The sequence below is a fragment of the Coffea eugenioides genome, chromosome 2 (genome assembly GCF_003713205.1).
Source record: "Coffea eugenioides isolate CCC68of chromosome 2, Ceug_1.0, whole genome shotgun sequence".
In the NCBI taxonomy this organism is placed as follows: domain Eukaryota; kingdom Viridiplantae; phylum Streptophyta; class Magnoliopsida; order Gentianales; family Rubiaceae; genus Coffea; species Coffea eugenioides.
The window spans coordinates 19,682,440-19,697,069 of NC_040036.1; the positions used below are offsets into that span (position 1 = coordinate 19,682,440).

At 26.9% G+C, this 14,630-nt stretch overlaps 2 protein-coding genes across 2 annotated transcripts; both read left to right on the forward strand.

The window, feature by feature from the left end:
- The first annotated feature begins 1,887 nt into the window (after positions 1–1,887).
- On the forward strand, positions 1,888–3,189 carry LOC113762402 (probable carboxylesterase 7). The gene has a single exon (XM_027305847.1). The coding sequence runs from the start codon at positions 2,000–2,002 to the stop codon at positions 2,942–2,944; it is 945 nt and encodes a 314-aa protein (XP_027161648.1). The 5' UTR covers positions 1,888–1,999; the 3' UTR covers positions 2,945–3,189.
- Positions 3,190–6,640: 3,451 nt separating this feature from the next.
- LOC113763258 (probable carboxylesterase 7) lies at positions 6,641–7,810 on the forward strand. The gene has a single exon (XM_027307014.1). It carries the CDS (start codon positions 6,689–6,691, stop codon positions 7,643–7,645), a length of 957 nt encoding a protein of 318 aa, XP_027162815.1. The 5' UTR covers positions 6,641–6,688; the 3' UTR covers positions 7,646–7,810.
- Positions 7,811–14,630: the final 6,820 nt, after the last annotated feature.

Genomic DNA, 14,630 nt, shown 5'->3' on the forward strand with positions numbered 1-14,630 from the left:
TATTTCAAAAGAGCTTAAAAAGTGAGTGTGCGTTTGTATCTGTGAATGTTTTAGTGTGTGAAAATATATCTATTTATGAAAATATGTTTGTGTGTGTGAATTTTTTTTTTTGTATGTGAAAATATATTTGAAAGAGTTTATGTATCAAATCTATTAATTAATATATTGGGTCATATTTGAATCATGGGTTTGAGATGATCCAATATGACCCAACCCAAATTAACTCAATCTAAAGTTGGGCGGATTGGGTGTAACCTATTTAAATGAAAATCCGATATTAATCCGCCTAAAACCCGTCCAACCCGCCCAATTGCCAGGTATAATTGTTATTGTCATTATCCTTTTATTTTTGTGGGTAGAAACAGATCAAATGTCTAGTTAGGCTCATCCGGCTATTTTTGCCTATTTGTCTTGCAATTCAGTGTTCAGATGATAGCAAAAGAAGCTGCTCTTAACTTAGGTCCCGCTGGCTTTGCTGCAACAACTGCCAAGGCTCACTCTTTAAGAGGCTGATACGGGGCAAATTTATTACGCCAGTCTAATAAGTAAATGCACCTTATCCTTTTCCCCGCCAACCAAAACCCAAAAAAAGGGGGGGGGGGGGGGGGGGGGGGGGACAAAAAGAAGGAAGTTTAGTTGGTGTTAAAGGACTTTCGATGAAACCAACACGGCCCTTTAGTCTGTTAGTCACTATAAAAAATTTTAAAATTTCAATAGGATGGGGTCAAGGATTTAAATCCCATCAATGTGTCATTATATGTAATTTATTCTAAATTCATACGGATACATAATGTATCTGATCTAATGGTAATTCAGTCCCCGTCGATTTCTTTAGGTTCCGTTGGACCTCTTATCTTCCCTGGTGCAAGCTAGAGTAGGAGTAGAAATAAGTTAGGCAAGGTATTGTTAACTAATAAAAATAAAAGGACTTTCATTATAAAAGCCCTTTAATCTGTTGGTCACTATAAAAAACTTTAAAATTTCAATTGGATGGGGGTTAAGGATTTAAATCCCATCAATGTGTCATTATATGTAATTTATTCTAAATTCATACGGGTACGTAATATACCTGGTCTAATGGTAATTTAGTCTCCGTCGATTTCTTTAGGTTCTGTTGGGCCTCTTCTCTCCTCTGGTGCAAGCTAGAGTAGGAGTAGAAATAAGTTAGGCAAAGTATTGTCGACTAATAAGTTACTTGCAAACAATTAGGTCAAATACTCGCTAATTGAGTTCGAATTCGAGTATTATGCTCAATGCGAGTATGCTCAAAATTATTTGAATGTATACTAATTTTATATATTTTATCTAAGATTACTAATATATATATATATAATTTAAGTATGGACAGTTGCATGTTTTACTAAGTGAGTATGTTTGTCTAATTACGTTAAACTCAAATAAAATAAGTAGAAATTTTAAAAAAGCCAATAAAAAATTGGTAAGAGAAAAATAACTTGAGTTGATTTCTAAAGTAAGCTTGAGTTGCTCACATTTTTCTCAAATCAATCAAAGCAACAAAATTTGATGTTCGTAGAGCTCGACTTCAAATAATTTTCATGAGTTCAAGCTCGAATAGAACACTACTCTCGTTCAACTCCGCGCGTTGAAAGGGCCGGGTAGTAATAGAATTATGGAATTGGAGCCCACCAAAATTCTAAAACTAATAAATGGTGACTACTGAGTATTGAATTAGAAAAGTCGTAACTCTAACTTCGATTAGTAAAGGCCAAGAGTATTGAATTAGGTGTATAAAGACTTTGAAAGCCGCAACGAGACCGGCAAATAGACCAAAAGAAGTCTGCCGGCCACTCTCACCTATACATTGACCTATATCAACGACTTCAAGTACAATAGAAAAGTGTTGTCTCGCCGTGATCAAATTCCTTCTTTAAGTTCCCACACTGGAGTCCTCTGCTTTAGCATTCTTCACTTCGTTTGAGTACTTTTGACACAAAAATCCTTAATAACTTCCTTGGGATTACGTCAAACCGTATCATTCATGGACTCGCTCCCCCCAATTCCACATGCAGATCCTGCGCTAATAGCTCAGGATTTCGTTCCATTCTTTCGAGTTTACAAGGATGGCCGCGTCGAAAAATTCCTCCAAGCTCCCTTCGTCCCTCCATCAGACTCGGACGATCCCCAGAGCACTGGTGGTGTCCGATCAAAAGACGTCATCATTTCACCGGAAACCCAAGTAGGTGCACGCTTGTATCTTCCGGCCACGGTCAAACCCGACGAGAAACTTCCTGTCCTGATCTACATCCACGGGGGGGCCTTTGTCATCGGATCAGCTTTCAGCATCGTATACCATAACTATCTTACCTCCGTAGCAGCTGAGGCCAACGTCGTCGCCGTGTCCATCGAGTACAGGTTGGCTCCAGAGCACCCTATCCCCGCATGCTTCGATGATTCCTGGGCAGTAACAAAATGGGTCGCCTCCCATGCCAATAGACAAGGCCCCGAACCCTGGTTCAACAATCACGCCGACTTTTCAAGGGTGTTTTTGGCAGGTGACAGCGCCGGAGGCAATATTGCACATTACATGGCGGTCAAAGCCAGCCGAGAAGGGTTGGGGGATGGTGTGAAGCTTGTGGGGTTGATTTTAGCGCATCCATATTTTGGCAAGGGAGGGCGTGAAGAATTATGGGAGTACATCACTTCAGATTTCAAAGGGTGGGATGATCCAAGGCTTAATCCCATGGCGAGTTCTGGATTGTTGTCGGGCCTTTTGTGCGAGAAGATTCTGTTGTGTACATCGGAGACAGATTTCATTCGAGATCGGAGTTTGCATTACAGTGAGGCGCTGAAGAAGAGCGGATGGAGGGGTGAATTGGAGGTTGTGGATGTTGAAAAGGAGGGCCATGTTTTTCATATACTGAATCCAAGTGGCGACAATGCTGGAATCTTGATGAAACGCCTGGTTTCATTCTTGGAAAATTAGGCCCTGATGATGCTGTTGATTTTCAGTTTTCTGCCTGCCGTCGTCCGTATGTTACTTCAAAGTTTCAATGTAGCAAGTACCGCCTTTGTTTCTAAAGCCTTGTACTACTAGTCACGGATACAAACCCATTGCTGCGTGTTTCTCGCATCCGGTCTGCCTCAGTCCAGCATGCCTAGTACTATTAAGCGCCATTTGGTTGCGATAACTTATTAAAAAGCACTTTCTAATAGAATTTTTAATAAAAATAGTTATCAACTGCTTAAATGCTTTTGAATATATTATTTAAAAATATAATTCAATAAGTACTTATTATATTTAATAACGTGTAATTTTAAAATTTTTAAAAACGTATATCACAATATTTGGTTCATAATATAGGATGAGATGATTAAATTTGATATTTTATTTTTTAAATCATAAAAATTACTCTAAAAAGCATAAAATTTGAGTTTGTTAAAAGTACTTTTAACACCAAAAGTTCTATTGCTAATTTTATGAAATGATTTTCAGTAAACATTTTAAAAATACTTTTAACACTTAAAAGTACTTTTTTACCAAAATCCGAAACGGGGCCTAATGATGATTCCACGAAAGGAGTTAGAAACTTCCACAAGCTGGAAATTAGCAGCACCTACCTTTTGGGAAGCATTTGGTGACATGATATGTCAAAGTTTTCAAATATTGGAGGGCTAAATTATTTAGTCTCCAGAATATTCTAGGTGTTCCATCCTTGATTTTTTGTTAGCTGTCTTGAAAATTTTTCTGAAACTGAAATTGAACTCATTTTGGGAAAATATCAAGACACCAAATTCATCGCCCTAAATATCAACCACTAAACAAACAATTGGTGTTTAACCAGGACTATATATTATGTGGAGTGTGGATTAGTGTATAGATGTGTCGTCAAATGCTAGCAAGAAGATGAATGTTGGCATACCAAACTCATCACCCTGCCTGAATGTCAAACACTAAAGGAGGTAGTTAACCAAGAATATATAACCACCAGCCACCAAGAATATATAACCACTAGACTAAACTAGGCCACCACCAAATCCTTAAGTCCACCATCAAATCCTTAAAGCTTGATGAGGTAGTGAACCCTTGACCTCCTACCAGTTGCCACAATATGTGGCTTCTCTAGACAAATCCAAATGGGTGTGTAGTACACCCGTTTGATGCGATAATAGTTCAGGCACCATCGGCTTCCTGTAAATTTAACTGGGCCTCCCCTGAAGTTATGATAGAATTGGATTATATAGATAAAATAACGATTGAAAAAAAAAAACCAAGAATATATTTTGTGGATTAGTATACTATTTCTTGTCGAATGATAAACGTTATTAATCCGAGCCCATTAAAAGTCGATCCACCTCCGAAGAGTCAAACCCCTGTTTAGAAATTAGGCCTCTAACTAAGGTCGCTACATTCTTCCAAAATGCTTTGGGTGCTTCCCCTTTTACTGACGAGGAACTCGAACCTGCGTTCCACTAAAGCCCAATTAAGTTTTAAGCTTTGAAGTTAATAATTTGCAAAAATAAAATTTAAAAAAATCTTGAAAATAGGAAGTGATGATTTAACTACGTTTCTCCATTCAACTAGAGGTCACTTTTTTTTTTTTTTTGAAACTTCAATTAGAGGTCACTTAAACCTCAAGAAATAAGGATTTACCTTTAAAATGCTTGGATATTCTTTTTTAAGAATAGGCAAAAAAAAAAAGAAGCTGTTGAAGCCTAGCTAGATCTCGGCCTTGTCAAGCCATCGCTTGCTGATACGGTGACTAACGCACGGATTTGGCTTCAAACCTCTGACACGTGACAAATGCTAAACGCCTAGGAGTCGGCCCATGGCTCCCCTGTAGATGTAACATCACCCTCATATTTTGAATTTCGTATAATTATTTGGGACTATAAATATCCTTAGTTCCGATACATCACAATCAAATCATTATTTCTGAAAATTTTGATTTTTGAGAGACATAACAAATAAATTGAGACGAGAAAGTAGCAGACTGGAATTGTTTCGCTTGCATCATAAATAAAATTTTTAATTAATTTTTTTATATTTTTAACTATCTTTTTATCTCACATACATTACATCATAAAAAAAATTATAATAATTATTTTAAATATATTTCAAATAATACTCTATCCAAACAAAACCAATATTGCAATTCCAAGCTGGCTCCAAATAGTAGGTGGCGTCTTTCTCATGGTCATTCATCGTTACTTTTGGGAGATATCCCGTTGGTGAAAACATATTAAGTATAAAATGTCAAGAAATTACCCGACGTTCAGCGCCTATTCGTATCGTATCCTACTCCTGCCACTTCATCAATGCCCTCTAGATATATTTCGATTTTCGATTTTCAATTAAGCTAAGCCTGTGCTGCAGCTGAGTGCTGGTGTTTGTTGTTGAGATTAATTTACGCGTGGAAGACTAGCCTTGCATTTTATGACGTACTGAAGGGAATGGAAAGGGCAGACTGGAAATCCCAGGAGAAAATATATGTTCCTGTTGAAGGCCAATTGCAAAGCTGCAGATAGATAATAGGATGTGTAATTATTTGAATTATCAACTTTTTTAATTTATTTCTCACACATGTTTTTTAATTTTTCTTTATCTTTTCAATCACCTTTATATATATGCACCTTTATAAAAGGTGCCATCAAAATTAGCACAATTATTTTTTTCCCTCTACGTGTGCCAAAGGTTGCTGCGAATCTACATCCTTTTTCTATATAAAAATTATTGTATTTGTTGCGTCAATTTTTCTTTCTTTTTTTTTTTGAATACCTATATTTGTTGTGATGATGCTTATACTGTATAATAATATAATTGACAGGAACGATTGCAAAAGTCCACATGAGATACCTACCTCTCTTAAACAATATTGGATTCGAGGCAGATAATTTGTCATGGTCACATTATTGTTTTTTTTTTCTTCTTTGTTTTAACTTTTAAGACGTTAAGTTATTCGGTGTACATTGGACATATGTTGCTCGAGTCACATATTGCCTTGATCATCGTTTCTGACCGCTATACATGCTTCCTGTCAGTGTCTCAATAGAAACGAATATACGGCCATGGATCAAATATTGCCAAAAAAAATAAAAAAATTCCTGAGCACGGCATTGGTTTTTTTTTTTTTTTAATTCAAAAAAGGGCTGGCATGCTAAGTCAGCACGATAGCCTATCATTTTTTTTAATAATTGTTGGGATTGTCATGCTGACTTAACACGGCAATCTAGGAAATTATTTTTTAAAAATAAAACCTTATTGCCTGTTGTGCTGAGACATAGTTTTTAACATCAATTCTTTCAAAGTCACATTTGTTGAAATTTTTTATTTATTTTTTGACAATTTTTTGAGGAATTAGCCAGATTAAATTGAAAATGACACGTAGATCCACGTCTCAAGGCAAATGAACATAAGTCCGTAAATCAATCGAAAATGACGCGACGAGCATAACTTCACACTTCACCATGGCAAAAATAGAATAGGGAAGACGACAAGGAAATACAGCAATAATGCCTTAGTATAATCATTAATCACGACTCTCCTTCTTGCTACATGCTGGCCAATAATGCCTTGCCAAACCACCTTATTTGTTTTTTTTATTATTATTATCAAGGAATCTTTTGAATAAATACCGCGTACGATGATTCTATGAATTATGAAATCTCCCGTGCAATAATTTCGATTTTTCCCCTTCTCCCAGACTCTGCTCTTTGTAGTTGGTTCACTATGGCTACTAACTCAAATGAGATTCTTCATGATTTTTCTCCCTTAATCCGCATCTATAAAGATGGTCGAGTCGAAAGATTGGAGGGGGAAGACACTGTCGCTGCATCAATCGATCCAGAAACCCGAGTTGAAAGTCAAGATATCGCGATGGCACCAGAATTCAATAATGTCTCTGCCAGGCTTTACCTACCCCAAAACGCCAAACCGGGTCACAGAATTCCACTTCTAGTCTATTTTCATGGCGGTGGATTTGTCGTGGGATCTGCCTTCTCTCCTGTTTATCAAGAACATCTTAATTCACTAGTAGCGGAAGCTAATGTTATTGTTGTATCCGTCAATTATCGACTAGCCCCAGAACACCCTCTCCCTATTGCATATGAAGATTCATGGCTGGCCCTCAAATGGATCGCTTCTCATTCAAAATCAGGCGATGGCCCTGAGGAGTGGCTCAAGAATTATGCTGATTTTGATCGCGTGTACTTCGGTGGGGACAGTGCTGGTGGTAACATCGCGCACAACATGGCCTTCAGGTTTGGCACAGAGGAATTGCATGGCGTCAATCTTAATGGGATTTTTCTAAATTGTCCTTACTTCTGGGGAAATGATCCTATAGCTAATGAAGCAGGGAGGAAAGGTGAGAAGAACTTTCTTGACAACCTCTGGTTTTGCATATGTCCCAGTACGACAGGGCTGGATGATCCCCGGCTAAATCCCGCGGCGAATCCTATGATTTCCAGGCTAGGCTGCAAAAGGGTGCTGGTTTATGTTGGCGGCAAAGATGTGCTGAAGGACAGAGGCTGGTACTATAAAGAAGCATTGGAGAAGAGTGGGTGGGCTGGAGAAGTAACGGTTGTAGAGGTTGAAGGGGAAGGACATGTCTTCAATTTGTCTTCCCCCAGGGGAGCGAACTCTCTGTCGATGATAAAAGATTTGGCTCGTTTCCTCAACCGCAATTGAGTGTAAAGGATACCAATCTGAAGCAACATCCTAGCAAGACTATTATCTTTCAAGCAGGAAGAGTTCTAGGAAGAAGCAAGTGGAAATGTCTCTTAAAAGGGGGAAAAAAAAAAAAAACTCTAATCTTCTGAAAGATATTAAAGTTTTTGTTTCTATCTATGGCTCTGTTTGGATTAGCTATTTTTGGGTTTGTTTTTCAAAAACACCACTGTAGCATTTTGAATCTGAAAAACAAGTCCGTTTGGATTAGTTGTTTTTTGGGTTGTTTTTCAAAAACTATATGAAAAACTTTTACTGTAGATTTTTTTGGATTATTTTTAGAGGTATTTTTGAAACATATTTTTGAGTATTTTTAGAATATTATAATTTTTATATTTTTATATAAATATACATTTATGCATTTATAATACATTTATAGATATTTATAAATAAATATATTTATATATTCATATAAAAATATATAAATGTATTATATTATATATAATACATAATATAAATATATTTATAAATGTATAAGTGTATATTATTATAAATGTATAAATTAATACATTATAAATATATATTAATATTATGTAGAAATGTATTTATATAATTAATATAAATGTATATATGTATTGATATTATGTATAAATGTAAAATTAATATTATGTATATTAATATAAATGTATAAATGTATTATATTATATATAATACATAATATAAATGTATATTTAAATGTATAAGTGTATATTATTAAAAATGTATAAATTAATATTATATAAATGTATAAATTAATAAATATATATTAATATTATGTAGAAATGTATTAATATAATTAATATAAATATATACATGTATTAATATTATGTATAAATGTAAAATTAATATTATGTATATTAATATAAATATATAAATATATAAATGTATTATATTATATATTATACATAATATAAATGTATATTATAAATATACATAAATATTTATATATTATGTATAAATGTACATTTATATAAATGTATAATATATTATATATTATATTATATATAATTTATATAACATATAATATTTATGTAAATATGGGTCCGTTTGGATTCTTGTTTTTGGACCTGTTTTTGAAAAACTGTTTTTCACAATCCAAATGCTACAGTAAATTTGTATTTCAAAAATAACTCCAAAAACACCATATCCAAACAATATATCAAAAACAACTCCAAATACATATTTAATATGTTTATTTCAATTTGTATATTTCAATTATGTATAGGATATATATATATTATATTAATTTAAATATATTTATTTATACATATTATAAATATTTTATTATATATAAAATATATTTTTATATATTTATATAAATATTATATATTATATAAATTATATATGTTATAAATATGTTATTATACATTTATATAAATGTTATATATTATATATATTTAATATATACATAATATATATTATATATATTGAACAAATGTACATTTAAACATAATATATATATTTATGTATATTTATAATATACATTTATATTATGTATTATATAGAATATAATACATTTATACATTTATAGTTATTACATTATTACATTAATACATAATATTAATATATATTTAGTATATATTAATTTATACATTTATATAATATTCATTTATAATTTATACACATTTATAATAATATACATTTATAAATATATTTGTATTATGTATTATATATAATATAATACACTTATAATACATTTATATATTTATTTATAAATATAATATATAATAAATAAATAAATATAATACACTTATTTATTTATATATAATATATAAATTTATTTATAAATATAATACACTTATTTATTTATACATAATATATAAATATATTTATTTATAAATATTTATAATTGCATTATAAATGCATAAATGTATATAAATATAAAAACATAAAAGTTATAAATTATAATATACATTTATATTATGTATTATATATAATATAATACATTTATATTAATATACATAATATTAATTATATATTTATACATAATATTAATAAATTTATACATTTATATTTATTACATTAATACTTTTATACATAATATTAATATGTATTTATAATATATTAATTTATACATTTATATAATATTCATTTATAATTTATACACATTTATAAATATATTTATATTATGTATTATATATAATATAATACACTTCTAATACATTTATATATTTATTTATATATATAATATATAATAAATAAATATAATAAACTTATTTATTTATATATAATATATAAATTTATTTATAAATATAATACACTTATTTATTTATACATAATATATAAATATATTTATTTATAAATATTTATAATTGTATTATAAATGCATAAATGTATATAAATATAAAAACATAAAAATTATAAATTATAATATACATTTATATAATATTCATTTATAATTTATACACATTTATAATAATATACATTTATACATTTATAAATATATTTATATTATGTATTATATATAATATAATACACTTATAATACATTTATATATTTATTTATAAATATAATATATAATAAATAAATATAATACACTTATTTATTTATATATAATATATAAATTTATTTATAAATATAATACACTTATTTATTTATACATAATATATAAATATATTTATTTATAAATATTTATAATTGTATTATAAATGCATAAATGTATATAAATATAAAAACATAAAAATTATAAATTATAAAATAAATATATAATATTCATTTATATTTATATGCATATTTTACATAGTAATATACATTTAAACATTTATAAATATATTTATATTATGTATTATATATAATATAATACATTTATATATAAATATATGAATATATTTATTTATAAAAGTATAAATATATTTATTTATAAATGTATTATAAATGCATTAATGTATATAAATATAAAAATATAAAAATATAAAAATTATAATTTATACATTTATACATTTATATAATATTCATTTATAATTTATACATTTATACATTTATAAATATATTTATATTATGTATTATATATAATATAATACATTTATATATTTTTATATAAATATTTATAATTGTATAATTGTATATTGTTATAAAAATATAAAAATTATACATTATAAAAATACTCGAAAATATGTTTTAAAAATACATCTAAAAATAATCCATAAAACATCTTCAGTAAAAGTTTTTTATATAATTTTTGAAAAACAACCCCAAAAACAACTAATCCAAACGGACTTGTATTTGAAAAACGAAATGCTACAGTGCTGTTTTTGAAAAACAATCCCAAAAACAGCTAATCCAAACGGACCCTATATTATAAATATATAAAAATATATTATAAATAAAATAAAATATTTATAATATGTATGTATAAATATATAATATTAGAAATGTATAATATATATAATATACATTATTATTAATATAATTTATGTATAATATACATAATTAAAATATACATATTAATATATATTAATATATATTATAAAACAAAATTGAATAAATATATTTATAAATTTATATATAAATAAATGTATTTATATAAATATATAATATTTATTTCAATTGATATAATATATATAATATTATACATAATTGAAATAAATATATTTATATTAATATAATATATATATAATATACATAATTGAAATATACATATTAAAATACATAATTGAAATATACATATTAAAATATATTAAAATATAATTGAAATATACATATTAAAATATACAAATTGAAATATACATATTAAAATATACAAATTAAATATACATAATTGAAATATATTTGGAGTTGTTTTTGATATATTGTTTGGATATGGTGTTTTTGAAGTTGTTTTTGAAATACACATTACTGTGGCTGCGTTTGGATTGAGTGTTTTTGCACCTGTTTTTGAAAAACTGTTTTTCACATTCCAAATGCTACAGTAATGTGTATTTCAAAAACAACTTCAAAAATACCATATCCAAACAATATATCAAAAACAACTCCAAATATATTTCAATTATGTATATTTAATTTGTATATTTTAATAAGTATATTTCAATTTGTATATTTCAATTATGTATTTTAATATGTATATTTCAATCATGTATATTATATATATATATTATATTAATATAAATATATTTATTTCAATTATGTATAATATTATATATATTATATCAATTGAAATAAATATTATATATTTATATAAATACATTTATTTATATATAAATTTATAAATATATTTATTCAATTTTGTTTTATAATATATATTAATATATATATTTCAATTATGTATATTATACATAAATTATATTAATAATAATGTATATTATATATATTATACATTTCTAATATTATATATTTATACATACATATTATAAATATTTTATTTTATTTATAATATATTTTTATATATTTATAATATATTTACATAAATATTAAATGTTATATAAATTATATATAATATAATGTATAATATATTATACATTTAAATAAATGTACATTTATACATAATATAATAAATATTTATGTCTATTTATAATATACATTTATATTATGTATAATATATAATATAATACATTTATACATTTATATTAATATACATAATATTAATTTTACATTTATACATAATATTAATACATGTATACATTTATATTAATTATATTAATACATTTCTACATAATATTAATATATATTTATAATTTATTAATTTATACATTTATATAATATTCATTTATAATTTATACATTTTTAATAATATACACTTATACATTTAAATATACATTTATATTATGTATTATATATATTAATACATTTATACATTTATATTAATATACATAATATTAATTTTACATTTATACATAATATCAATACATATATACATTTATATTAATTATATAAATACATTTCTACATAATATTAATATATATTTATAATATATTAATTTATACATTTATAATATTCATTTATAATTTATACATTTATAATAATATACACTTATAATTTATAATATATTTATAATATTCATTTATAATTTATACATTTATAATAATATACACTTATACATTTATAAATATATTTATATTATATATTATATATAATATAATACATTTATATATTTTTATATGAATATATAAATATATTTATTTATAAATATCTATAAATGTATTATAAATGCATAAATGCATGTTTATATAAAAATATAAAATTTATAATTTATAATTTATATATTTATATAATATTCATTTATAATAATATACATCTATACATTTGTAAATATAAATGGATTATAAATGCATAAATGTATATTTATATAAAAATATAAAAATTATAATATTCTAAAAATACTCAAAAATATGTTTCAAAAATACCTCTAAAAATAATCCAAAAAAATCTACAGTAAAAGTTTTTCATATAGTTTTTGAAAAACAACCCCAAAAACAACTAATCCAAACGGACTTGTTTTTCAGATTCAAAATGCTACAGTGGTGTTTTTGAAAAACAAACCCAAAAACAGCTAATCCAAACGGAGCCTGTAGCATTTGGAATGTGAAAAACAGTTTTTCAAAAACAGGTGCAAAAACACTCAATCCAAACGCAGCCTATGGTTTGGAAGTTGCACTTGGGGTAACGAATAAGAATCCTTCTTCTTCTTTACCACACTTGAGGGAATTGAGTAAAGCAAGTCTTAATAGTTAACCTCGAACTTGCCTTTTTACCTTGTCATTACAATAAATCAATCAATGCAGTTCCCACCAAGGAGATGAGCAAAATATGAGGTAGAGCGCTTAATTAGAAAAACTTTGTCATTGCTTTTGGTTTGGATGGATTACACGCTTCATAATCATACGTAAATAACCAGTAGTGTTAAAAGAGGAGGGAAAAGAAGGAAATTCAAATGTAACTAAAAGAAAGGGCAATATATATTGTTTCAAAAAACGAAAGAAGGGATAAACTACCTAAAAATTAATTAGGGGAGGCAAAATGTAACCGTTTCTGTAGTTTACAGAAAAAAATTGCAATTTAACATATAAAATCATGCTTTTGTTTCCAGCTGCCATTATTGACTTTTGTCATTATTAAGGTGCTTTGAACTGAACTTGACTAGTAGCACATGAACAGGCCCTAAAATTGTTATAATCTTTTTTTTTTTAAATAAAAACTAAATTGCTACAATCTAAACATAAGAAATTGCGTGAATGTCTACAAAAAAAAAAAAAACACTTAAATTAGGGTGATAAAAAAACTTTACTTGTATTGAAATACATAACCTTTGCAATTTTTCAAGGGATAATTTCTGAAATCTTCCCTAACATTTCTCTTAATATCACTTAAAACTCCTTCGATTTTGAAATTTTCATTTACCATTCTTAGATTGACATTTTCTTTGTAACATTTTGGCCTTTTTGGAGGAAATGCAAGCAGGATAAAATTTTTGTTCCAATAATACCCTTATGTTATTCTACTTATGAAGCTTACAACAACAATGAAAAAAATAAAATAAGGTTAAAAAGGAAAAAATAAAAATATGTGTAGTTATAGATGCAATGACGGGTCATTGTGGAGATATACAATAACTATTACCTAGTATAATGCATGATATTTTAACCAAAAAAAGGTATTCTCCTAGATATGTATGTCATCATTAGATCATATTTTGATGAATTTTTTTATTCCTAACTTATTTATAAAATTCTTTATATGTAGAATTTATGTCGCAAATGACACATATGAAGAGATTATTGTAATTTCAATATAATTTAAATTACATCATGTATTACAATATATTTCCTATAAAAATTTGTTGACTTCTTTATAACTATCCCACGAAAAGTATCGAGGAATTAATTACTTAGCAAAATTTATTTAAATGCTTGACTTTGACTAAATTTATTTTGCCTATGTTACCACCTGCTTGATATAAAGAAACATAGATTAATATTGGATAGCAATTTGATTAATTTGTACCTACATTTTTTGGTTTAAAAAATTTCTTTTT